The 27,159-nt window shown below is 48.2% G+C and overlaps 1 protein-coding gene across 2 annotated transcripts; it reads left to right on the top strand.

Annotated features, from left to right (window-relative positions):
• Positions 1 to 4,213: 4,213 nt before the first annotated feature.
• LIPG (lipase G, endothelial type) lies at positions 4,214 to 11,891 on the top strand. Of its 2 annotated transcripts, none has more exons than XM_065656202.1 (10): positions 4,214 to 4,266; positions 4,410 to 4,656; positions 5,573 to 5,752; positions 6,501 to 6,612; positions 7,170 to 7,394; positions 7,984 to 8,226; positions 8,721 to 8,841; positions 9,396 to 9,614; positions 10,219 to 10,311; positions 11,862 to 11,891. In XM_065656202.1, exons 1-10 carry the CDS (start codon positions 4,214 to 4,216, stop codon positions 11,881 to 11,883), a joined length of 1,515 nt encoding a protein of 504 aa, XP_065512274.1. In that variant the 3' UTR covers positions 11,884 to 11,891. The 2 variants fall into 2 exon arrangements, with proteins under 2 accessions (XP_065512274.1, XP_065512275.1); XM_065656203.1 differs by having other exon boundaries at positions 4,214 to 4,301; positions 4,460 to 4,656.
• Positions 11,892 to 27,159: the final 15,268 nt, after the last annotated feature.

Below are 27,159 nucleotides of genomic sequence, written 5' to 3'. Positions count from 1 at the left end.
TTGGCGACGGGTGGTCCGGCAGCAGGACCTGCCGTGGGGAGAGGGGCGACCGGCGGGGATCAAAGCGTTCTGGAAACCTCCGGCGATGCCCGGAGCCAGGTACAAACTGTAACGTTCCTCCCGGCGTGACAACCTTCACAAGTATTAGCATTTCGCAGGAATGCGGGGATTTATTCTTCAAGGCCCGGCGTATCCGCCAGCCCAAACACCGCGCCGCCGGAGCATGTGCTCGATAAGAACCCGGGGACAGATGCCAGCGGATTTAATGTGGGACAGGAGGCCCGGTGCAGGTTTGCAGACTGCTGGCAGGGTCAGCTGTAAATATTCCCCTCACAATCAAAGGCATTCATCTCAGGATTACATGCTGGGGGCTTTGTGGTAAAGTAAATTTGCAACTAACAGCACCATTAATAGTCAGACAGTTTAGTTGGCTCGCTGGCTGCTATTTATTTCCCCCACACACATACCCCCCCAGTCATTTTTACTACATCTAAATACCACGGGGATGGATGCTTGAATGATGTGGCCTAAGAAATCAGCTTAGAAGAAGCAGGAGAAGGGGTTACCTCCAACAAAGAGAGCTCGACGGGGTTCGAAGGGGGACATCAAGAGCGGGTAATGCCGCTGAAGCATGTGAGCTGATTTCATAACCTGACGGAGATTAACCTCTTCTGTAAACCTGTCGAGGGAGATGAAGAATTTATTGGTTCTATAAAGCCCGTTCATTTGAAAGGCTGAGGCGGGGAGGAAAAACTATGTGGGGTAAGGAATGGCCGTGAAACAAAAACACCAAGGCCTGTTTTCGCCCCAGTTCGATGCTCACACAACAAAACTATCCCGAGCGGAAACTGCGCCGCATAAGCAGTAAGCGCTAAATAGAAAATAATTGGTGGCGTGAGGGGACGATGACAAAGCAAGAGATCGCGCAGGGTGAGACAAGGATGTTTTTTCACCGCAGAGCGGGACTTTTTGGGGACCGCAGACCTCTGCACCCCCGTATCACACGTGGAGCCTCCCAGAACCGTCGCTCACTGCACCCTGAGCTTCCTGCAGCTCTTCCCTCGCCCGGTTTGTTCTCCAGCCCCGTCTCCATCCCTCCTCCCACATCATCTCAGAAACAAATTAGGCAGAAGGAGCCAAGAAGGAAACTAACGCCAATCTCATTAAATTCTGCTGGGTTCTGTGTTTTATAATTGAAAAGAAAAAACTATTTTATAAGTTTTAAAAAAAAAAAAAAAAAGAAGACAACAATTCCTCTCTCTCTCTCCCCTCCTGCAAATCCTACTCCCTCTTTCATCGGAGCAAAGGAATGAAAAATAGAGAAAAACCAGGCAGGAAAAATGGAGGGTGTGGAAAACACTCTCAAGTTTCTAAATGTGGAATGAAAAATTTGCAGAATGGCGATAATCGCTCCCTGACGCTGAATAGCCGACCAAAAGCACAAAAAAAAAAAAAAAAAAAAATCAATCTCTGGCTTGTGCAAATGAATGATCCTTCACAGGAACGCCTTCAGCTCTTCTCATTGTGCCATTGTTTTCACCCCACCGCCCCAAAAAGAAGCATTAAAGACAGTTGTTTTGCAAAAAGCTTCTGATTTTAGTCTCCCAGAAGAACTGTAACCCCACTCTGAGATGTTTTGCTCACATGGAAACAGCATTGCAAGGGTCTCATTGCTGGATGCACGGACGTGGAAACCTCGCGAATCCAACGTTGCTGCTGAAAAACCTGTCTGGTCCTTCCCCAAGATCACCAGCAGACTCCAGACCGTTAAACATTTTGGCATATTAATTTATATAACATACTGATCTTAGCTTTTTACTCCTAAGAAACACTAACTCCTCTTACATCCTTTCTACCACCGCATCTTGTGGCTCCGCTCTGATTCACGAAGAAACCAACCACCCAGCACCCACCTGCGAAGAGCTTGTGATTCAGCCAGTGAAAAATTAAGCAAAACTAGGAATTTCTCCATAAAATTACTGGGTATAACGAAGTGTTATTTTCCAAGCAGCTCTGGGTGGGAGCCTTTTCTCCCTCCACGCCACTACGGTTAAGGAAAGGTCATTGCCGAGCCACACTCTGCACCGATACGATGCCCATCACACCAGTCCATGGATGATCGTCACCTTTTTTTTTTTTTGGCCGAAGCAGCCAGGAATTCTTTCCGTGCACTTTCTTCTTGCTGTTCTCACTGCTACTGTCGTTCTTGGGAGACAGAAGCAAAGAGCAGGATCCCCCTCGGCAGAGCTTCATGTTGCAGGAACAAAAGGAAGACACATCCCAAGAGTTTTACAATGCCAAGCGGCAACAGCTGAACACAAAGGCACGGGAGAAAGAATGAGAAAACATCACAGTAGCCGACGGTCTGGCAGAGTTTTCTTGGCACTACGAATTTTTTTTCAAATGGTAAAGCATTTGGTGATGAGGCTTAGATGATTCATTTCCTGCAGGAATAAGTCTGGTCGTGGGCCAGCAGCTAAAAAAAGGGACCTGCCAGTGACAAATAACCAGCAATAGCAGTGGGTAAACTGGCTAAATAAAGAGAAAAGTGATTTATTTTTCTCGTGATGCTGAAGCAGGATCGATCGGGACTGAGCCATCGGGAATGTTTCTTGTGTTAAAAATGCAGAGCGAGGTTTTCGTCACTCTGAATGCCGTGCAGATTTCAATTCCTGCTTTTAAGGAGATGATGGTTTTGGTAGATAAAAGCAATACATCGATGTAAGATGCTGACTTTGGAAAGGTATCTGCGCTATGTGGAAACTGATAAAGCTTTCAGCGCTGTTCCCGGTACCCAAAATTAAGATTTTTAAGTGGGCTGTAATCTGGGTGAGATGGAGGAGCCCTGATTAAATTCCAAAAAGTCAGGTCCTTATCTTGGGTGTTTCAGTTGGATGTAGAATTTCACCTTAGGCGTTTAAGTTGGATCTAAAATGTTGCTGTTGTAAGAGCTGAAGAGTTGAATGTGTGGTTTTTGTTGTTGGGGGGGTGTTGTTGTTGTTTATTTGTTTTAATTTTGAGGTTAAAGAGATAAAGGCCTCAATACAGAAACTGCAGAGGGGTCATCGGGGTAATTGCTTTTCCATCTTTGCATATAGTGATAGATAAATGGCTATTCCAGCTCCACAGACCATACTCCATAGGATGTCGATAATTTAGAATAGAATCATAGAATAGTTTGGGTTGGAAAGGACCTTCCAGGTTCATCCAGTGCCCCCCCTGCCATGAGCAGGGTCATCTGCACCAGCTCAGGTTGCTCAGAGCCCCGTCCAGCCTGGCCTGGGATGTCTCCAGGGATGGTTCAGCCACCACCTCTCTGGCCAACCTGGGACAGGCTCTCACCACCCTCAGGGCCAACAATTCCTTCCTCATGTCCAGCCTGAATCTCCCTCCTTTAGTTTAAAACCATCACCCCTTGTCCTGTCGCAACAGGCCCTGCTCAAAAGCCTCTCTCCATCTTTCTCACAGGCTCCTTTTAAGTCCGGAAAGGTGCAATAAGGTCACCTGGCGTCTCTTCCTCGCTTTCCGCCGTGAGTTTGGAGCGAAAGGGAAAGAGCAATGGCAAGGGGAAGAAAAACAGACCGGCAAAGCTGCGTGTCCAGGAGCATCTTCTCGTCGCACCATGTGGGGTAAGTCAGCGGCAGAATAAACCCAAATTATCTTATGGCTGCAAAAATATAGGCAATAAAAAAGTCGCTTTTTCACAACAGAGGGTTCAAAACTCTTGGCGGTGTCGCTAACGTGGCTGCGGAAGCCGATAGGGCTGGAGCTGGTGGAGCCGGCGCATCCCGAGTGGGAAACTGCGGGGGCTTGCCTGCAAACCGCGGAGTCTGGAGGGCGGCAGGGGGAGCGCCAAGCCCCCCCTCAAGCCCTTTGTCCTGCCGCTTCACCCACCCGTGACCACCGCGGCGGGCTCACCCACGGAAACCCCCCCATCCCGCGGGGTTCCCGCCACGCGTTCCCGCCACGCGTTCCCGCCCCCCACCACGTGAGCGCCACGCCCCGCCCCCTCCCCGGCGCGCGTGGCCCTTTCCATTCATGCTCTCGCTGACGTCACGGAGGGCGTGACCAATGGGAGCGGCGCTGAGGGCAGACCCCGCCCCATCGGGCCACGAGCCCCGCCCCGCGCGCGGCCCCTTAAAGGGCCCCCGCTCGCCCCGCCGCGCAGCCCCGTCCGTCCGTCCGTCCCTCCGTCCGTCCGTCCGTCGGAGCGATGAGGAGGCTCGTCCTCCTGCTCTACGCCGGCGTCAGCTGTTGCATCGTGGCGGGGGAAGGAGGAGGAGGAGGAGGAGGAGGAGGAGGTGCGTGAGCGCGGGCCCACGCGGGACGGGGTGGCGCGGGGGGGCAGCGCGGATTTGCACGGAGCAGGTTCCTCTCCCGGCAGCGGGTTCCTCTCCCCGCAGCGGGTTCAAGGGCGCTCTGCTCACCCTTCCCCGCCCTGGGATCCGTTCGTTGGCAGATGCCACCGGCGCGGAGCTGCTGGAGGACACGCGGGACCGTGGGCTGAAGCCGAAGGCGCAGGTGCAGTTCAAGCTCCGCTCCTGGGCGGACGCCGAAGAGGACGGTTGCGTGTTCGCCACGGGCCAGCGTGAGCGGCTGCAGGAATGCGGGTTCAACGCGACGGCAAAAACCTTCTTCATCATTCACGGCTGGACGGTGAGTACGGAGGACGCTGCGCGGCTCGAGGAGACGCTTCGTGTACAATCCATCCCCTCAGAGCAACTAAATTATCCTGCGAATGGTCTGTGCCTGCAGAATATATAAAATATTTTGGACAACTTTTCAGGTTTTCAGCACTCTGGCGCCTTAGTAGCTGCACCTGAGGTCTCTGGAGCAAAGCAATGTGGGTTTTACTTAATGACTCTGTGTTTGCATTTCATAGAATCTTTTTGGTTGGAAAAGCCCCTCAAGACCATCGAGTCCAACCATTAACCCACCTCTGGCACTAACCCATGTTCCTGACAACCTCATTTCATGTCCCCAGCGCTTGAACTCTATCATCTTTTATATCTTTTCCAACCTAAATGATTCAATGTCTGTATAATTTGAATGCAGGAAAAGGACCTTGCGATTTTTCCCTAAAATCCAATTAAATGACCACTCTGAATGTTGATAAATATACAGGCTTACTGTAATCGCAGCTGTGTGTCCGCAGCCTTGGCTTCTGCTACGTGATAAAGAAACAGAGGGCACACAGGCTTTTCTCAAGCTTTTTTTTCTTCTGCATTTGATGTGCACGAGGGGATTTATCAACTCCACCGGGGTTTATGCAAGCGGTGGTGCAAATCATTTTGCAATCCATCAGAATTTCTGAAACTCTCCAGGAAAAGGAAAAAAAAATAAAAGCGATAAGGTGGCATGTAACGAACGCCTCTGTCTTCTGCCTTAAAAGGCAAGGCAGCTAATTACAGCCAGAGTCTCTCAAAACCTGTTTTTCTTACACCGTAAGTGCTGAGCAGCAGTGGGGCTCGCAGAGGAGCAGAATATGCAAACGATGATACGAATAACTCAATGGCGAATGTGTCACCTGGGTCCTGCGAGCTGGAAACTACCACCTGGATCTCTTTTCTAGATGAGCGGCATGTTCGAGACGTGGCTGGGCAGCTTGGTGGCGGCGCTGCAGGAGAGGGAGAGGGACGCCAACGTGGTGGTGGTGGATTGGCTCCCGCTCGCTCACCAGCTCTACACCGACGCCGTGAACAACACGCAGGTCGTCGGAAAAAGCATCGCCGGGCTGCTCGACTGGTTGCAGGTAACACGGATTGCCGGCGGTCGCTGTTGTAACGCTGTTGCACAAGGGAACGGAGGGTTCAGCAGCGAGCGGAGAAGGTTGGGGTGTAATCCCGACCCCAAGGTTTGGTAGGATGATGGCTCGGAGCTCCGGTGTTGCTTTGCAGCGCTTTAGGAGCAGTGATGTTGAAGTGGACATCAAATTTAGGAGCCCTTCTTCCTAAAGTCCTTTTTCCTAAAGTCCTTCCTTCCTTGCTTCCTCCTAAAGTCCGTCCATCCTTCCTTCCTTCCTCCTAAAGCCCTTCTTCCTAAGGTCCTTCCTTCTAAAGTCCTTTCTTCCTAAAGTCCTTCGTTCCAAGGTGAACTCAGGAGTTGGGCATTCAAAGTCAGTGTTGGGTTGGAAAAGAAGGGAAAGGCCCACGGTGCTATGCTCGGTAATTAAATCTGTGGCCAATACCGAAGGTCTGCTGGCAGCTCCCTGGGTGAAAGCTGCTCCAGATGCTGCTTAAATAAATAATATTATAATTAGGGGTTGGGTGCTGGTTACTATGGCTGTGGGCAAACCACAAGTACCACCCAAACCATTCAACTTGTAGTCTTGACAAAATAAAGAGCAAAACATGCTCGTCTGCCCCCTCTCCCCAACTTATTCTTAGATTTAAGACTTGAGTCCTGCAGGTGGGAGAGATGCCACATGTCCCGAAAGATGGGGGGGGCGGGGGGCGGAAATTACCTTTACTTTTTATTTATATTTTTGGTTTTCCTTGCAGGAGAACCCGCTCTTCCAGCTTGAGAACGTCCACCTGATCGGGTACAGCCTGGGTGCCCACGTCGCCGGCTTTGCTGGTAACCACGTCCATGGGACAATAGGCAGAATTACAGGCAAGTGGCTTTTTAAAAACAATTTCTTTTCCTGAGCGGCAGCGAGTTTCCCCGAAGAGGCTCATTTCCTGTGTTGTTGCGATGTCATTTTGGGGCTTGCTTAGTCAGAAATGACAAGTTTCCTACCTGTGGCAGCAGTATGGGCCTCCTGACAGAAGAAAACGTCTTCATTTTGAACCTTAAATGTAGGGGAGGTTCAATTAAAAAAACCTTCCATAGAAGAACCTGGTCTTGAGTATATTTGGAGTTAAATGTGGGTTCAAAACAAGTCCAGCTCAAGGCCTTGATGTCAAGATACTAAGCCTCTAAGTGGTATTGTTTCTGTAATTATAGCTCATAAACTAATGGAAGAGCGAGCTGTTGGGTGTAGTTTGTCCCATGGTATGTTTAGTCAAAAGAAATAAAAAATCTGAGAGCATCTTGAAGAGATTGCTTCTGAATTCTGGAGGAAAGCTGATTTCAACATGCAAGGACTTAGGGCATGGTGCAAGGGATTCTATTCTGTATGAAATCACCCAATTTCTTACTGGCGTCTTGCTTACCGTCTCTAACCCCAGGCTTGGATCCTGCTGGCCCCATGTTTGAAGGAGCGGACCCCAGCAAGCGCCTCTCCCCCGACGATGCCAACTTCGTGGACGTCCTTCACACCTACACGAGGGAAACGCTCGGCGTCAGCATTGGGATCCAGATGCCCGTGGGCCACGTCGACATCTACCCCAACGGGGGAGACTTCCAGCCTGGCTGTGGATTAAGCGATGTCTTGGGAGCAATTGCCTATGGGAGTGAGTTCTCGTTACTTATTTTGCCTCTGGTCAGCGTAGACTCCTCGCAAATAGATTTGGGTTGATGCTGGGGGATGATTTGACACACAGTGTGAACTGTGGGGTTGTCCTGTGCAGGGACAGGAGTTGGACTCGATGATCCTTGTGGGTCCCTTCCAACTCAGGACATTCTATGATTCTATGACTTACAAGAGCAAACTATTTTTTTCCTTCTAAACTGCCCATACAACTGGAGATAATTGCTAGAAACTACACTTGCTTTTAATTCTGAAGTAGCACCTTCTCATTATTACAATAAACTACGGTCATCTTATGCTGGGTCTAAAATCCTCTTTAAATCTGTTTTCGTGGTAGACACTAAATGACAAGTCCCCTTCAAGTCATAGAATCATTTTGGTTGGAAGAGACCCTCAAAATCATTGAGTCCAACCAACAGTGCCTTGTACTAACCTCTTGCATTGCTAATGTTTGAAAAATGTTCAAGGTTGGCCACGCTCAACTCACGTTGGGCTACAAAAAGTCTAAAAAAAGGCTGCTGAGGTGACAAATGATTAAACAAAATGTATCCCTTGGGACTCTGCCTCTCTAGCAATTGGTGAAGTTGTTAAATGTGAACACGAGCGGTCTGTGCACCTCTTCGTGGACTCCCTCGTCAACCAAGACAAGCAGAGCTTCGCCTTTCAATGTACCGATTCCAGTCGCTTCAAGAAGGGCATCTGCCTGAGCTGCCGCAAGAACCGCTGCAACGGCATCGGCTACAACGCCAGGAAAACGCGGAACAAAAGAAACAGCAAGATGTACTTAAAAACAAGAGCTGATATGCCGTTCAAAGGTACAGTTTCCCTCTTGAAAAATGCAAAATCTCATCTCTAAGAGCAGACTCCCAAACGCAACGTTGGGAAAGATGTAGAGGTGGAAGAGGAGCAGCATCTCGAAGCAGCGCAGCACCAGGCTTTAGTCTTTCGCTGTTACCGGGCTGCACTGCTGTCCCGTGGCGTCCCTGGGCTCCTTCCTCCGTGTCAAATTAACAGGCCATAAGGACACTCTGCCTTTTGAGCAGGATTATCCCTTACACGTGTTATAATTCCAAGACCACCCCGACCTTAGAGCAGCGTAAGGTTTGGGGAGCCCTCCCCAGAGTGGACCTGCTGTTGTTGTTGTGTGAATGTCAAGTTTGTAATGAGTAAGGGCAGGAAAAAATGATCAATGACGTCTCAATAAATACACACTCTAGCTTTTGCCAGCCAACGCTATTTCACAAAGAGCTGAGCAATGTTGTCTCTCAACAAAGTTGGTTTCATCCGTGCTCTCCTCGTTTCTCTCCAGTCTACCATTACCAGATGAAAATGCACGTCTTCAGCTACCAAACCTTGGGAGAGGCTGATGCCACTTTCTTCGTCACCCTTCACGGCACCAACGGAGAATCTGACCCCCTCTCTTTAGAAATGTAAGTAAGCTGAAGCTGGCCCGTTGTGCTTGCTTAAGCCAGGAGGCCGCTGGGACTAGACAAGGCGGCCTTACTCTTTTTTCCCCTGGTAACATCTGAGCCTGGCAGCCTCACCTCACCACCATTCCAAAAAACCCCTTTTCATCCCGTAACTTAATTATCATTTATTGCTGGGAAAGCAATTTGATGTGCCCAGTCCTCTCCACGGCTCGTTATTGAAGTGCTTTGCTTTTCCCCCTCTACCATTATTCTGAAAGCACCCGTATCTCTGGAGGCATCGCTGACCTCCTTTAGCTTTTGCCAGAAGAAACACAAAGCATGAAATTAATTTTTAAGCTACGGAGGGATAGCTGAGCCAAATACATGATGCACTGTATCGAACCAGCTATCCAAGCTCACTTTCTTTAGCGTAATCACAGTAATTAACTGGTGACAGTTGAACACGAAGCACTTGATAAGCCGCAAAGAGCCACGTTTAACTTCTGGCGTGGAATGAATGAGCATCTGGCACGGTTCCATCAGGAAGAAACGCTGAGTCTCGGCTTGTCTTTCAGGCTTGATCAAATTGGCCTGAATGCCACCAACACCTTCCTGGTCTACACGGAAGAGGACATGGGTGAACTTCTAAAAATCAAGCTCACCTGGGAGGGAACGTCTCAGTCGTGGTACGACCTGTGGAAAGAGCTGAAGAGCTACTGGTACCGGCCTGCGAAGACTCCCCAGGAACTGCACATCAGACGGATACGTGTGAAATCTGGGGAGACGCAACAGAGGTGAGAATCGTGTTAGTCTGCACGTAAGCGGACTCGAAACTTGAATAAAAAAGAGAAACGTGCAGAATCTAGCAAAAAAAGTTGGTGTTTTGAGCTTAGCTGGTACCTTAAATTCTCTTTCCTCTTCGGTGTTACCAGGCAATGCTCCCCATGGTGTAGGGGAGCGAGTTATTTGCCAGCAGGAGGTTGCAAACTCGGCTTTAAGCAAAACTAGTCACTGCAGATGAGATCCGAGATGTTCTTTTGCTTTATTTAGACCCTGCGACACCATCTCGCCCGCCCCTGGGGACTAAATTAGGTACTGCAAGATGGTTTAGATCGTACCCGGAGGGCTAAAGAACTGACAGCACCAAAAATAGTGAAACCTAGATGAGCACGGCTGTTATTTATAGGCAAAATATGCTGATTTGGTACAACAAGCTAAACCTAAAACTGCAGCCGGTAACGTAGGAAATAAAACAGCCATTCAGCAGATTGATGGTGTATCAAGATGCTCCATAGGAAGGATGTCAAATCAAACAACTTGTCCTAGAATTAGCTGCAATTATATGTTAATTATAGAGACAAGAGGTCCCTTCTCTTGACTCCTGATTATTCCTCCTAGATTTGCTTTCTGCGTGGAGGATTCCCAGCTGACCAGTATAACACCCGGGAAAGAGCTCTGGTTTGTCAAGTGCCCAGAAGAATGGCAAAAAAGGTAGGAAAAAAAAATCAGCTGAGAGAATTCCTCTGATGCATGTGGCAGTGCTGGGATGCGTGGAGCCAGGCTTATTTTTGTTTAGACTCCTGGAAGCTCTTTTTCCTAAAAAGATTAATAAATTCTAGCCCAAGATTCCCAGCTGTTAGACTTAATTTTCACGTGTGCCTTAACTATCACTAACTAGGGAATATTATCCTCACTTCTGATCTTGGTTTATCATCCTGTACCTTTATGTGCTTACAGGATTGGTCTAACACCGATCCCTGGGCCTAAAGAAACTGTCGTGGTAGATGCTAAAAACTTGTGGCTACCGATGCCCAAGATCCTTGCAATAGCGAAGAGCAAGCTGGAGGCATCTATTAAACGCTCCTGCCCTGTAAAACAGAGTAAAGCTGAGAATGCAGGGATTGCCTCAAAGATTCTTTTGGCCTGGGAGAAGATCTTAAGCCGCCGAGAAATCTCTTGATCAAGTTTGGGCTTAAGACGCAGCTGAGGAGTATTGAGTCCTACCGCTTCGTCTCTGGCTCTGCTAATCTCTTCTGAGTGCAAACTCAGCCTTGGCCAGAGCATCTCAGCCCTGCCTAAGTTCTGTGGGACTTTCTAGACACTTAGGATCAGTCTTAAGAGTAGGACTTCCGGTAAGTCTGGTCCCTGTAGTGACAGCTTGATTGCTTCAGACAACCTCTAGTCATGTTTTGAATGAATCCTCACTCATTTGATTAATTATTGTCTCCTTTAGATGAAGCCCAGCCTTTTAAATTTCAATTTGTCAATTTAGAGCTTTGTGGCTTCTAATCCAGGGAACAGAGTGCTTGTTAGGCTTAGCAAAGCCCTGTGGAAGTCACGCTTTGCACAACCTTCAGAGCTCAGCTCAGAAACGCGAGCTGGTTCCGTTCCAGCTTTGGCAGAACCTCCCAAGCTGCGCTACACACGGCGGCAAACAATTCTGTGAGTGAAACCGCTGTGCAAAAAACTTGTTCCTCTGCCACAAGTCTTGAAAGATCAAGTAAATATTCCTGCAGGTATAATAAAATAAGATCTTGATACGCTGCTCGCTAACCCCTATAGAACAGAATTGCTGGCAGATGTGCCCTTCCTGCTTCCTCCTGGAGTTGAGCTTTTGCATGAGGCGAAGGAGCAAACCTGAGCTGCAACGCGTTAAGGTTTCTAGGAAATGATCCTTCTTCCCCGAGATCACAAGCACTTCTTGTCCAGCTCCCCATTCCTTCCAAGTTCACTGGAAAATGATATAATTACCTACTCGGAGATTGAGTCTGCAAACATCTGTCCACCCCGAATGGATCCGAACAGGCGGAGTGTAACGTCAAGACCTGTAATTTCTGTTTGCTGCCTGCTTACGTGCATAATATCTGCTTCAGGCTCTCGTTGAGTAGCTACTGGGCAAAACGCTGCTTTGACAGAATAAAATACCAACCTGTGCTGCCTAAACCTGTTCTGAGTGTCCCAGAGTTTCGTAGGAATTATTTGTTACTCCTCTTAACTTCTGCGTTTAACTAAGTATTTATTTTTCTCTCTGCTCTTCCCAGATCTGTCTCGAATTTGCTCTGAAGACTTCTTGAAAGACTCACAACGGAGCAACCTAGATGCCTGAAGACCACCTGGGTGGCAAGAGGCTCTGGCAAAAAAAAAAATCTGGCTTGGTAGCACTTAAAGCAACTCGCTCTTCAGGACAAACACCTTGGATCAGGTGCAAGAAACTGAGGAGGAATCGATGGACTGTGGTCCTAGACCCAGAACAACTAAAACTACGTTTTCCCTTCCCCAAGGAGCCTGGTTTGTGCATTTAACCTTCCCTTGACCTGTTACACGCTGCGTTTCTTGCCCTGCTCCTGTTAACTGGGCCTACGGATGAGGTCCTCAGCCGTCTGAGATCCTCAGCCGTCTGAGATCCTCAGCCGTCTGAGATCCTCAGCGATGATCTGGTCCACCCGCCAGTGGAGTTGAGAAGATAACCACACTAACTGCCCATCAGAACGTCGGTGATGAGCTGCCAAGAACAAATTAGCTTGTAGCGTAGGACTTACCGTGGGTCCAACAGCACTACGGGCTGTGGGAAGCCAAAACCAGCACAGGTCAAGCACGTGGGGTTGTTCAGGGGAGGGGTGGGAATAAGCACAATGCCACTTATCTTCAAGTTGTCCTTTGCTTGCTTTAAAAAGAATCCATTCTGCGTCTGGCCGATACTGAAGTCTCTATATGACCTTAGGAGAAGGTATTTCTGCGTCTTTCGCATTCCTGGGGCAGAACACGGTGCGGATGGCAGGTGATGGTCGGCGTTGGCCACCAGATTGTCCCGTCCCACGTGTCCATCTCTTTGCAAGACGCGGACAACAGCTGCCCATCTACTGACCACATAGAGGAGGAGGAGGAGGGTGATGAACCAAACTGCTTCAGCAGAGCTTTGCGCTGGTCCTGTTGACTACTGAGAACACGTTCGCCTCCGTTCAGGTGCTGTTGCAGCACCGGTGCATAATTAAGACCTTATTTTTGGGCAAAGATGAGCCAAACCGAAGACATCCTACCCTCATTGCCACAACGTCCCGGTTGGATTCCCTGGAGCTGGATGAACGTGGCTTTGCTTGGAGTTTGACAGACTCTTTACAGCCAAGTGGACATCGTCAGAAGTGAACAGATTTCTTTCTTTTTTTTTGGGGGGGGGGGGAGGAAACTTGGCGTAACAACACCGATCTCAAAAAGTGGCCTTGCCAGATGGTGCACTGAGTTCTGAAGTCTTAGCAAGCCCTGAGGCCCGCAACTCTCTGAATTTTTGTAGCGCTTCAATCCAACCAAAGCAAGCATATTTGGAGATTATTATTTTTTTTTTCCATGGTTTTATGCAAAGGCTTCAATAACTGAAGCCTTTGGTGCCTGTGACTTGTCACCGTGCCATACTTAGAGTGGTTTCAAAGCCCTGTTTGTATATTGTGGTTTTTGTATGACTGAAAACGTAATTTATTTCTCATCTTGTACATATGTAAAGTTTTAAACATTCTGGTTTGGAGTAACAGTTTTTATAAGCCTTAAGACAAAGAAATAAAGGGCTTTGTAAGGATGAGTGACGTCTTGTTATTGCTGTACCGCAAACTTTGCCAGAAAAAGCCCAAGCCCAGCAGAAAGAGGATGCGAAGGCAGAGGAGCAGCCAGGAGGGTGCTGGCGAGTAGGTGCCTTTATCCAGCACCAAATATCTTGGGGAATGGACCCGAGTCACCCAATCTCTACTCCTGAGATGCCCATCGTATCATACTACGTTGTTTACTTCTGGCTTTAGCCTAGCAGCGAGATCACGATTTCAACAGCCCCCGAGAGATTGATTTTATTTTTTTGGCCGAGCAAATATTACAAAATAAAAATCCGGGTAGCAGTAGGGGGGTTTTCAGTCTGCCCATTCCCCGCAGTGGCTACGAGACCACTAAAAACATGAACCTTTCCTTCCCACCCTGGTTTTTTTCTGCCATATTAATACTACCACCGTTTTTGGCTGAGGAAAAGCAAGATTTTGTGTTATTTGCCCTCTATGGTTATTGCAGTGAACACAGTGGACTCTGGAAAGACCATCACTGGTGGCCCAGCTGAGCCAGGACAAGTTCAGACAAATTCCCTCTTCTCCGTTGACTTCCTGCATTAATGGTTTTTCCTCAATTAAATGTCATCTGTTGTTTTTTTTTTTTTTTCCCCTGAAACGCTTCACCTTTGCCTGACTCCAATATTTAGCCAACTGGTGAATGCTTTCAAGAAAACTTCTCCGAATCTGATCGCTCACCGAGTTTTTTTCCCAGCAGCCGCACCGGCCGACTTCAGGAACCCTCTCTTGGTGCTCTGCCTCTCCCCGACACGAATCGGTGGCACGAATCCAGCAGCGACAGAAGGACTTTGCAAACAAACTAAATACCTCCGAGCTGGGGAAGACTTACATGAAATTACTTGGTTAACCTTTTCCTAGGAAAAGCCCAGCAATGGCTGGACTGGAAGGAAAACCTTGTGCAAAGGCAGGGGGACGCTGATACCAGGGGTTATTTACAGCTTATTTTGGGTTGAAATCCGTTTTTGTAGCAGTGATGGGTGACAGGACTACAAGTCCTGCAAGTGATGCATCCCCAGCGAAATCGGAGAATTAATCTGTGCAGTGATTTGGGATTTATTTTTTGCATGCTGCATGCTGCAGCGCAAGGGCTGGTGCCTCTTGCAGGACGATTCGCCTGCAAGGACAAGCACGTAGAATCAAAGTTCGGGTTGCGGGGACCTCCCCAGGTCCCCCAGTGCCCCCCCTGCCATGAGCAGGGACATCTGCACCAGCTCAGGTTGCTCAGAGCCCCGTCCAGCCTGGCCTGGGATGTCTCCAGGGATGGTTCAGCCACCACCTCTCTGCCCAACCTGGGCCAAGCTCTCACCACCCTCAGGGGCAAAATCCTCATCAGAATCCACCCCTGCACTGTTCCCCACAGTTATGAGTTGGATTGTGCAGTAGAAAAGTGGAAAAAAAAAAAAAAAAAAAAAAAAAAAGCCGAGAGACTTGACTTTTTGGGAATTATCTAATAAATTCAGGGTTGGAACAGCAAATGTGCTGGGCAAGGCCGCGGCCGCGGGCCGGACCCGCCGTGGGGCTGACCCCCCGTGCTCTCCACCGCCCGCCATCCCTCCCCCTTCCCCGCATTTCTGCGGGATGGCTTTATTTTTCCCACAGCCGCTCCGTTCCGGTCCCACCAAAGGTCAGGCCGTGTCTCCGGAGGAACAATACGGGGAATTCTTTACAACCCTCCTCACCCCGAGCTCCGGCATCCCAGTTCAAGCTCCGGCATCCCAGTTCGAGCTCCGGCATCCCAGTTCGAGCTCCCGCGACGGGGCGGTTTCCCCAGGTACACCCCGCTCTCCCCGATTTGAAAATAAAGCGATGACAAAAGCCATTTGGAGCTTTTTTTCCCCCCCATTTCCCCGTGTAACATCACCCCTTCCCTCAGCCGGGGCTGGGAGATCGTGGCTCGGTCAAGCAGAAGCCCCTGACACCGGAGGTACCAACTGTCTCACGTAGACACTTCCCAAGCTACAAAAAAAAAAAAAAAAAAAATATCTGGGCTGAATAAATTCAACGTAACAGCTGCGTTCGGGAAGAGAAAGACCAGCCAGAGCTTTCGGGAACACATTCTTCGCTGAAATAACAAGACGGCCCCACTCCGCCAGGTAAAAATTTTCAGCCATCGCCGAAAATCAGCCTCACCGCAAGATGACCGCGACTGTCCGCGAGACTCAAGATCCTGCTCCTCGGCACTCGATAACGACTTGTAATTTTACACCTCTCGGATGCTGACATTCCAACATCAATTATACAGCTCGTTGCCTTCCCGGTGATCCCGTCCAGCCCAGCAGCGAACACAAAGAATCTGGCAACTTTTGCAAATCCGTGCAAAAGCATCAGGAGGCCGGAGGGATGGGTAAAGCAGCTTGACCCAGAGCTGACCCGAGTTTAAAACTAAAATCAGATCACTTTTTATTGCCTGATTATTGATTTTTTTTTTTTTTTCCCCCCTCTCCTGTCTCTGTACTTTCTGCTCTCGGTTGTTTTGCAGCTGTTTCGCGAAGCTTTGGGATGTTTATGGTAAAGACGACACAAAGACCTGATCTGTAATAAGATTAAAAAATGAGGAAAAGAGACCAACAAAATAAAGTTTTCCAGGCTATGTTGTTCCACCTCTCCTAATTACTACAAACAGGCACACTGGCCCAGACAAAGCAAGAAATGACACAAGACTTGGACCAAACCTTAAGGCAAATCTGGCTGATTTTTATTTTTTTTTTTTCTTCCTTTCCATATGGCTTTCCATATCCTGTTTTGGGCTGAAAACATATGTATCCTACAGAATTACGAAAAGAAAGGCTACATTCAGCTTAGCTGGAGCTAAGTAAGTCTGCTGAGACGATAAAATGCCATAAAATCTGCAGATGTTACTGAGAAGATGCTCCTTGCTCTGCAAAGAAACAGCCAAACCTGTCGGTTCCTTGAATAGCCCATTGAAACACCCATGGAAAAGCTGGATGATGTATTATTCATGTGTTTGCAACGGAGAGGGCTTCCACGACAGATCTTAAAACATCAGTTGGATAACCTTACATTTGTCTCCAAATTTCCGAACGGTGGATCTGGCTGGTTTACGGATGACCGGGGTCATTGCGAAAGCTCGCTGCTCCCTCCGCAAAGAATTTATTAGCCTTGACTTAATTGTTGAGGAACACGAACCCTCATGATAATCATCACTAACCTGCACCGCTGTGAATAACGTGGGAGCACAAACCAAGGAAATCCGGGAGCAAGAGCAGCACAATTCCCCTTTCCGTGACCAGGCGAGGCTGCGATCCCCGCGCAAATAACTAAATTAAAGCGCAACAAAAATCAACCCATGGCATAAGATTAACAGCTTTGCCTTAATCGCGCTCCGCAAGTCCGTGACGGAGACAAATCCCAGACGCCTCGACCTTGGATAACTGCTCGGCACACACACCAGATGGGTGCACGGGCTTCTCTTCTGAGCAGTTTTCATGCACGCAAAAGTAGTCGAATTGCTTCTTTTGCTTACCGAAGCTTTCTTCTACTTGTTCAGCCTGGTCTAACATAGTCTACGACTCCATCCTCATACAATATGCCAGAAAGCGAAGGAAATTTAAAATGAAAATGGAGAGAAGGACTCCCTTATGGGAGAAATTCTATCCTCAGGAAAGAAGCAGCACATTTACACGCCGTACGTATTTCCCTAAATGATTTCCATAAGAAAGCTGCTAATGTGTCCCCGCTTTTGCTTTCCTGCAAGTTGTGTCTGCAAAGCTTCCTCCTGGCCGAGAAGGTGGTTGCTCCAGAGTCCTCATCTCAAGGGCTCTGACCAGTTTAGGGAATCCTTTTGGTTGGAAAAGCCTCTCAAGATCCTCGAGTCCAACCATAACCCACTGCCCCATGTCCCTGAGAACATCATCTGTGTGTATTTTCAACCCCTGCAGGGATGGTGACTCCACCACTGCCCTGGGCAGCCTGTTCCAATGCCCCACAGCCCTTTGGGGAAGAGATTATCCCAAATTTCCAACCTCGACCTCCCCTGGCGCAACTTGAGGCCGTTTCCTCTGGTCCTGGCGCTTGTTCCTGGGGAGCAGAGCCCGACCCCCCCCGGCTCCAAGCTCCTTTCAGGCAGTTCGGAGAGCGAGAAGTTTCCCTTGGAAACCTGCGGGAGTTTTTCCTCGAGCTTCGGGGGTTTGGTGGGTTTTAACCCACCGGGAGATGCTGCTCCAGGAAGGTGACAGAAGCCGACGTGTTGCCAAAACGCCTCTGCTGACAAGGACGCTCCGCGCTTTGCAAGGCTGGTTACAGAAGGCGTTAAGTTTAGAAAAATTAAACCTCATCCCCGTTTTTAATTCCTTTTTCCTCTTCCCGTCACCTTCATTTACTGACCCAAATTCCTGTCTGAAGTCCAAGCCACACGCTGCCTCCAAGCCAGCTCCAGTAACAACATCCAACCCTGACCTCGACGGATTCTGCGTTCCGGCCAACAGCTACTTCACAGGACACGATGAACTTTCTATCTAGTGCATCTTTCCGAAGCGGAGCCAAAAGAAGCTCCGGTTTTGCAGTTCGATCCAAAGGTTCTCAGTTAACTCCTGCTGCTCTGTAATAGGATTTGAGCGTTCGAGTTGTTTCCCCTTCCCCACTGGAAGACCATGAGAAATAAGTGGAGAAAACCTACATGGGAGAAGCGATGAACCCGATTGTATAAATGAAACGCTGTCAAACAATCAAGGAAAAACAAAAAAAGGAAGAATAACGCCCCCCCCAACTTATCTGTGTTTCATTCTCTTCCCGTCCTCTTATAAGTTATTAAGTGGGGGAAGGCAAGGACAAAATCAAATAGACTTATGATTTTAAATTAGATACTATCTCCTGAAGAGAATGATCACTGATATTGGAAATAACTGGGATAGGAGAAAGTAGCCAGAAAAAATATTCTACTCTTCCACTTACACCATAATAGTGTGTTTAAAAAAAATAAATAAATAAAACCCAAATCGATGAAGACCATGTTAATTCCAATTACATCCTGTACAGGCCACTGGAGCCTAAGCCGAGCTCTGCTGATCATCATCACTTTCCAGAAACCATACACAGGACAACTTGGTTTTTAGTTAATTCTGCGTAATCACAAGCCTTGTAGCGTGTGAAAAATCAACCTGCAGCCACGTCCTGGGGGTGGCTCCCACCCATGAGCCACTAGCAGTAGATCCATATCTGTTTTCCTCATTGGTTTTTTACGCCAAGCTTTAGAAGAATTGGCCCCTTCCACCCCTTTCTGGGAGGACATTTTTCCTAATATCCAATCTAAACCTCCCCCGGCGCAACTTGAGGCCGTCCCGAATGTCAAAGGTGTTTACAGGGCTCCATCCTTAATATCTTTGTGGATCCTGGCTTGAGCGTCCCGAAGAAACAGCAACTACTCGCGGCAAGAACCACCTTTCCTGGGAATTCCGAGATAAATTGGGGTTGCAGCGCTGGCTCCTGCGCTCTGGATCAACAACTTGGGAAGGATCTATGGGATGAGACCTTCTGAGCCACCATCGGCTGCCGACCATCCAGCCCTGACCTCAGTTTGCAGCCGGTTTGGGAATTAGAGGTGAAGGATCGTGTCTTCCCCCAGCCAGACTCCTGGGGAAGATCCACGACGCTCACTCTATTAATTTGATTTTTTTTTTTTTTTTTCCCCATCAGGATAAAGCCACTTGCAGCACCTGCTTTACACCAGCTCCAGACCCGACCTGGAAAATTTAAACATCTGCTCGCTGTCTGGGGCGATCGGGGGCTGATTTACTCCTCGGGAGATGGGCACACAAGCATCTGTTTGTAAACCAAGAATGATTTATTCCTCTTATTTATTCAGCATCCTGCAGAAGGCACGCCATGTCACCCCCATTCAGCACGCCTTTTATTTATTATTTTATTCCTGCGCTTTGAACAAAGACGCACATTGTTCTACTCCGTGGCTGACAAACAGAAAATGTTTATTATTTTTTTTTTTTTAATTCCTGCGGCGTTGTTTTCCCCCAGTTTTGCCGAATCAGCGTTTAACTCGCATTAAAAAAGCTTTTCATTTTAAAAAAAAAAAAAAAAAGGCAAAAATGTTTTTCTAATCCCACTGAGTTACCTCCTCACGCAGCTTCGACAGCATTTTGTTGCTCCAACAAGCCAGAGGCTGTTTGTGCCAGTTTACCCAGAACATCCCATCCCATCGCTTTAAACTAACTGAGCTCAAGAAACAAAGCAAAGGATTGAGACTGGGCTTGGGCACATACTCATGTAGCTTTTTCATCCTGATTTTGGGGAAGAAGAAAAAAAAAATTGTTAACATGGAGCGGTTGGGGCTTAGTGGGTTGCAGATTTTAGGAGCTGATAATTGAATTTTTGCTCTAAATGGATCCACCGCCCCGTGGCAGAAAGGTCCGGGGAAGGTCAGAGGAGCCAAGGGAAAGAAAAAAATTAAATCTCATAGTGCTCGTTAAACTGCAAATGGTCTCTGTACCCGTCGCAATTAGAGCTGACCTATTGCAAAACACACACCAAGCATCTCCCTCCTGGCTACTGGACTCCTGTTGAACTATCCAGACTCTCTGGAGATGATGCTGAAGCAATCGCAGATATAATGTTTTCACTGGCTGACCCCAAAAAGGGTCTCTGGTTATAGCACAGAAAAGTAGGTCCAAGGTTGGTCATCAACACTGATATTTAAGGACAACCTCAAGGTCGCAGACCAGCCCAGACATAGGAAATATGCTACAAATCACTCAGCAAATGGTCAAAACTGGACTATGAGGTTGCTGGTCTCTGTTCCTGCAGGATGCTCGAAGCCGACACAGGTGTTCAGGTCTTGAGCCCGGAAACAGGACGAGACTGGAGGTTGAGGTTGGATCTGGGGAACAATTTCTTCCCCAAAGGGCTGTCGGGCATTGGAACAGGCTGCCCAGGGCAGTGGTGGAGTCACCATCCCTGGAGGGGTTGAAAATACACAGAGATGAGGTTCTCAGGGACATGGGGTGGATTAACAGTTGGACTCAATGATCTTAAAAGGTCTTTTCCAAGCAAATGATTCCATGATTTATGACAAACCTCTCAACAGCATGCCCATAACTCACTGTCCTCATGATCTACTGTCCACAATTACAGGTGAAACTGCTTCAGGTCTGGACATGAGCCGACGTGGAGTCTTGGGAGGTGGGAAAGGATGGCACCAGCAACCCAGCCTGGTCGAAGGTGATTTTCAAGGGCGAAATCTATTTAAAGACAAACATTTACGCTGGGCCCATTTTGAGCTCGTGGTTTCTTTCCTTGAGCTGAAATTCTGACGGCCTGAGACAATGATAATGCAGATCCACAGGAAACATGGGGTGATGTTGTGGGGTATATGAAGACTACCAAGGGACATCTTATGACACGCGAGTGTGACCCCATCTGTCCATGTGACAATCCTGTATACAGCTGCGTGTATGCACAGGTTAGAATAAGCAGAAAGACAGTCCCTCTCAACTATACGACGTCAAGGACCAGCGCTGACCAACGGACACGCTTATTTTGGCAAATACAGCCTTTTTTCAGCAGTAGGAGCACGTTACGAGAGCTCCTACCTCATTGAAGTCTGCAGAAGATGTTGGGTCACCAAGAAGCAGCTTTCAATTCCCAGCTTCTGGTTGCAATCTGGTCCCCAGTGTGTTATTTGCACCCTCAAGGGAACACACCAGAAAGACAATATTGCTGCTGAGATCCCTTATTAACTCTGTAAAGCTGCAGGACAACCTCCCACCAGCTACTGGAGGAAAACCAAGACATGAAAGAGTTTCAAAGAAGAATTTGTGCAGTAAGACCACAGATAAAGCGCTTTGCCCATGACAACACGTCTGGTGTTATCCATATTGGCCTTTATGGTCTAGTTCAGGGTCCGAAAAGAACTCAGCTGAGCATTTCCAAGGTGTTCAGGTGCCAACAGAAGCAGGTGAGAACTGAATGGGATCTCCTGAAAGGCTCTTTCCAAAGGACGTGCCCGGGCGTGCGGAAAATGCGTCCCCCCGGCCTGTCCCTTGATGATCGCCCCTTTGTATCCATCATCTGCTGTTATCCAGTCCCTTATTCTTCAAAACATCTCAAAACCAAGTCTAAAACGGTGATACTCCCTGCAAAGAAGCCCCTTCCTACAGCAGAGGAGACCACACCATACCTAAACCCGAGGCCCTAGACCAGTTCTCCAGCATGTTTGCAAGAGCTCCTGCCAGAACTTGGTGTTTTATGGACCTCGTGGTTGATGTTTTCGCTTGTCAAGAGACAAGAAACTCAGGTTTTGCACGGGAGTTTCTACATACACAGGAATTTCAGTCCTGGAGCACCTCATATTTCTAGATCTGTAGATAAGAGGCTGAGGAGACACCTTCTTGCTCTCTACAAATGCCTGAAAGGAGGTTGGAGCCGGGGGGGGCTCCCAAGGAACGAGCAACAGAACGAGAGGAAACAACTTCAAGTTGCGCCGGGGAGGTTGAGGTTGGATCTGGGGAACAATTTCTTCCCCAAAGGGCTGTGGGGCATTGGAACAGGCTGCCCAGGGCAGTGCTGGAGTCACCATCCCTGGAGGGGTTGGACAGATGCGGAGATGCGGTTCTCAGGGACATGGGGTAGTGCCAGGGGTGGGTTAATGGTTGGAGTCGATGATCCTGAGCGTCTCTTCCAACCCAAATGACTCTACGATAAATCCTGTTCCCAAGTCTATGCTCACCTGCACAGGGCCTGGACTGCACATCAACCCTTCCTTGACCTTTTTCTTGGGCCTCCTGGAAAAGTTGGCCCAAGTACAGTGACAAGACACTGAGGCAGATCTCAAACTACTGTAAACCCTGCCCTTGGTGTGAAAATCAGTGAGTCCAGGTTATTAAAACAGAGCTTTGAGTTCCAAGAGTCTCACGAGGTGAGGAGCACCATTTACCATGTGCATGTCATAAGACAAGGGGTCATGGTTTTAAACTAAAGGAGGGAGATTCAGGCCGGACATGAGGAAGGAATTGTTGCCCTGAGGGTGGTGAGAGCCTGGCCCAGGTTGGCCAGAGAGGTGGTGGCTGAACCATCCCTGGAGACATCCCAGGCCAGGCTGGACGGGGCTCTGAGCAACCTGAGCTGGTGCAGATGTCCCTGCTCATGGCAGGGGGGGCACTGGGGGAGCTGGAAGGTCCTTTCCAACCCAAACTATTCTATGATTCTATTCTAAATTATCGACATCCTACGGAGTATGGTCTGTGGAGCTGGAATAGCCATTTATCTATCACTATATGCCAAGATGGAAAAGCAATTACCCCGATGACCCCTCTGCAGTTTCTGTATTGAGGCCTTTATCTCTTTAACCTTAAAATTAAAACAAATAAACAACAACAACACCCCCCCAACAACAAAAACCACACATTCAACTCTTCAGCTCTTACAACAGCAACATTTTAGATCCAACTTAAACGCCTAAGGTGAAATTCTACATCCAACTGAAACACCCAAGATAAGGACCTGACTTTTTGGAATTTAATCAAGGCTCCTCCATCTCACCCAGATTACAGCCCACTTAAAATCTTAATTTTGGGTACCGGGAACAGCGCTGAAAGCTTTATCAGTTTCCACATAGCGCGGATACCTTTCCAAAGTCAGCATCTTACATCGATGTATTGCTTTTATCTACCAAAACCATCATCTCCTTAAAAGCACAAATTGAAATCTGCACGGCATTCAGACTGACGAAAACCTCGCTCTGCATTTTTAACACAAGAAACATTCCCGATGGCTCAGTCCCGATCGATCCTGCTTCAGCATCACGAGAAAAATAAATCACTTTTCTCTTTATTTAGCCAGTTTACCCACGGCTATTGCTGGTTATTTGTCACTAACGCATATGATCGGCTCTTTACTAAGCCAGTGGACTGGTCCACATTGGCAAAAGACCGGGAGTGGGAGGAAAACTACTGGCTTTCCATAGTAAAGAAAACAGGGGAAGAGCAAACAAGGAATTAGCCATTAAAATCATCGCCGCTATGCGGTAAAAAAAAGAGAAATATTGAAAAATTGCGCCAGACACTGTAGCATCTGAACCCCATTTGCTACCAAGGAGAACAAGATAACACATATTTTTCTTTGTCTCTCTTAAGCCAATTTTGCTTTGTTTCAAAGCAGCTTTCCAGCGCCTGGTTCTGCAAGGTGATATTTTTCTTGACCGGGTTGAAGGATAATCCATTTTTCTCTCACCTGGAAACACCTTCCGACGCCACACTCCGCATTTACGGAGCGCCTTTAATCTCGGCTGAAGTGTTTACGGACCACATCGCGCTTTCAGCTGCATCTGTGCAAGCCCGTGCTGGTTGGGAGAGACGTGAATTAAAGGAGGAAAAAAAAGGGAAAAAAAAAAAAAAAATCACAGTAATGTGTGCAACATCAAAACAAGAATTAGCTCCATATGAAGCCCATTTGGGTCTGGCAGGGCCCATTTGTTTTCCCCTCTGTTTTTCTTTATTCCTAGCTATTCCTGCTGCTCAGCATAAGGAGAAGACAAAGAGAAGGCTGTAGATCACCTTGCGTAATAAAGCACAAGTTCTTCCAGGGGATTTAATTGGTGTAGAAAAGACAGTAGATCTTGGAGGCCTCAAAATAGATCAAACTCCCATTTTGCCAGGTGCTGTACAAGCACCCACTAAATCGAGAAGCACTTCCCCAGGGATCATGTGGCATTGAGCAACAACATGAAGCGTGGGAAGGGAAATTAGGGTGTAGAAAGTGAGGTGGATCAGCCAGGTCACAGATCTCAATAAATATCTACGTACCAAAGCATGGGTTGAATTATCTCCCCAAGGAAGCAAAGCCTCCCTCCAGCCAGGGTCAAGAGCTTGAGCTCTGCCCATCAATGGAGATCCCATATAACACTAAAATAACATGCAGCGTTCCTGAAACAAAGTCTTTGAGAAATTATTAAAATTGGGAAAACCTCCTTCCAGTTTGAAGCACCAGGTCAGGAGAAGGCTCGGTGACCTGACGGAATTTGCTCTAGAGATAAATCATAGAATCACAGATGGTTTGGGTTGAAGGGCCCTTCCCAGCGCCCCCAGTGCCCCCCCTGCCATGAGCAGGGACATCTGCACCAGCTCAGGTTGCTCAGAGCCCCATCCAGCCTGGCCTGGGATGTCTCCAGGGATGGTTCAGCCACCACCTCTCTGCCCAACCTGGGCCAGGCTCTCACCACCCTCAGGGCCAACAATTCCTTACTCATGTCCGGCCTGAATCTCCCTCCTTTAGTTTAAAACCATCACCCCTTGTCCTGTCACAACAGGCCCTGCTCAAAAGGGTTGGTTAAGCACATTCTTCTTCATTCTGCTGTGCCAACGACCAAGTTTCTGGCGGGTCTGATCTGTTGGGATCCGCAGAGGTGGAACATCTGCTCAGGCTTTCACTTGGAGGGGCAGAGATGGTTCCATTTTTCTTTCAGAGATTTCCCCCCCAGTGCATTCACTGATGGGGACCAGGAGGAAATCCTTTGACAGCAGTCGAGCACAGATAGCTGTTGGTTTTGGAGGAAATACAGAATTTGGGCACGCTCAAGGATTCTTGCCTTAAAAAAACCAAACCAACACACAACCCGACAGTGGCACCTCCTCTAACCCAAGTTCTTTCTCTGCCTCCATGAATCAGGGACTTCCTCCTCCAAAACAACCCCTGTGGGGTTCACTGAAGCTTCAAACACCTTTTTCTCATCACAAGGACCGCGCTGGGGGCAGAGAACCGGTACGGGACAGACCCCTGCTCGTGACACACGGTGGGCGATGGTGCAAACCTCTCCGTGTCTCACTGTGGTCTTCTCTGGCTGCTCCCAGCCCCAGAAAAAGCAAGAAAGACCCTACAAAAGAACTTTTTCTTTTTTTTTTTTCCCCCAAAGGCTGCCAGGTGGAACTCAGCCAAGAGACAGCAGACCGTGACGGACAGACCCACATCACTCCGGCGGCAGCAGCCACCCCAGGGAAGAATTCGGCCAAGGAGAGCGAAACACACGTACGCATCCACGCTCGCACCGTTGCGGTCGGAGATCGAAACCCAATTAGGTATTTTATTCCTCGTTTAAGTCTCATCTGGCTTTCAGGGCTGGAAGAACGGCCGTGTGTGCCTGTGAATCCGCGACTCTGCCGGGGATGAAATGTGATTTGCATTTGAAGCGAGTCACTGATCCCATTCCCGTGAGGTTCACTTGATGCCTGGCTTAGTAGAGGAGCAGCTGGGTTTTATTCACCGCTGGACTTGGCACACGCCGGCGGCTCCGCATTCGACATCGGCCCCGCAAAACGCCTCTTATTTTCAGAGACCGCATAGAACGATGGTGGCTACAGGTTCCTTAGGGCTTCCCACCTCCTGAGTCTGGTCATCTCCTCTACCAATGATGCTCTGAAGAGCTGAAGACTTTCCTGGGCAGTTTTATCACCATTGGCAGAAGAGATGTTGTGGTCCTCCTCACTTGTTTTTTTTTAAGATATCACTATCAAAAATAAATGTATTATTTATATAGGAATTTGCTGATTTTAAAGTGAACCCTTCTGGCTTTTGTGCTACTGGAAGAGCAAAGCTGTGCTACTCATCACCAGACAATAACCTGCTTCTTAGTCAGCACCAAGTTCTCAGGCCTGACCTTGATCTTTTAGCATTAGCTAAAAGGCCACGTTGTCCAAACCACAGAGTCCCAGCTTCTCAATTTCTCTGCCCCGAGCACAATCAAGACAAGTGTGTGATACGCATGCAAAAGTAACAAATCTCCTCCTCTTATTTAACCAGATGGTCACACTGATCAAACCACCACGTAGGTGGAACTTGTACTCCCTTATCGCTTCACCTATTAAGTGCTTTCACAAAGCTACAAAGTGAAGCGATTGCATCACAGAGCTCGTACTCCAGGAGGAACTGTGAAATCCTTTTTAATTTTAGCCAGTTTCGAAAGCTGGGACAGCTATTGGGAAGATCAGGGTCCTTCGGCTTGGAATCTTAGATGCCATCTAAGCAACAAGCGGCGACCAAGGTATTCTTGTTCTGCTGGTATAGCACAAATGGAGCATAGGATGCCCTCTCTAAAGATATTTTAACAGACAAAACAGTGGTTAAATGTCTTCCCCCACCCAGGGATGTGGTAATTTCGTTTGTGAACAACACCTCCCACCAACGCACGATTGCTCGGCCGGTATCACGTGGGTAAGGATGGAGATTTTGGTTCCCCATCCAGAAGGTACCTATAGCAATGATCCAAGCTCCTTCAATCATCGACCCATTTTGGTTGGAAAAGGCCTTTCAGGTCATTGACTCCACACATAAACTCAACCCTGCCAAGCCCACCACTAACCCATGTCCCTGAGCACCACGTCTACACATCTTTTAGGTACCTCCAGGGATGTTTAGTTCATTTTCAAAGGTAACACTGTTTGCGGCAACCACACTGCACTAAACCACACGAAGCAGCAGACAAAAAGGAGGAAAAAAAACCCAAACCAACTTGATTTGAACCCAAGCAGCTTGTTGAGGTGGGACTGGTGGCCTCGTTCACTTGGCGACAAGAAGAAAGAAGCCAAGGTGGAGCGGAAGAGGCAAAGTGACAGATCCCAAACCCAAGGGTTAAACCCTCTGCCAAAAACAACCAAGAAAGGCAGGTGGGAGGAACCAGGGTGGTTTGAGCCTTGGTTCAGGAACACCACCAGCGTCAGCCATCGAGAGCCAAGCAGAGAAAAAATGGTGAAACAAGGGCAACTGAACAATTCCAGGGAAACAC

This window comes from Caloenas nicobarica, chromosome Z, assembly GCF_036013445.1.
Source record: "Caloenas nicobarica isolate bCalNic1 chromosome Z, bCalNic1.hap1, whole genome shotgun sequence".
NCBI classification, from domain to species: Eukaryota; Metazoa; Chordata; class Aves; order Columbiformes; family Columbidae; genus Caloenas; species Caloenas nicobarica.
This window is presented reverse-complemented; position numbering and strand designations above follow the sequence as displayed.

Excerpts from the sequence above, each read along its gene's own strand:
- LIPG (XM_065656202.1), top strand. The coding sequence starts at position 4,214 with ATGAGGAGGCTCGTCCTCCTGCTCTACGCCGGCGTCAGCTGTTGCATC. Across the intron at positions 4,657-5,572 it reads TCATCATTCACGGCTGGACG|ATGAGCGGCATGTTCGAGAC; the intron begins GTGAGTACGGAG and ends TCTCTTTTCTAG. Across the intron at positions 8,842-9,395 it reads GACCCCCTCTCTTTAGAAAT|GCTTGATCAAATTGGCCTGA; the intron begins GTAAGTAAGCTG and ends CTTGTCTTTCAG.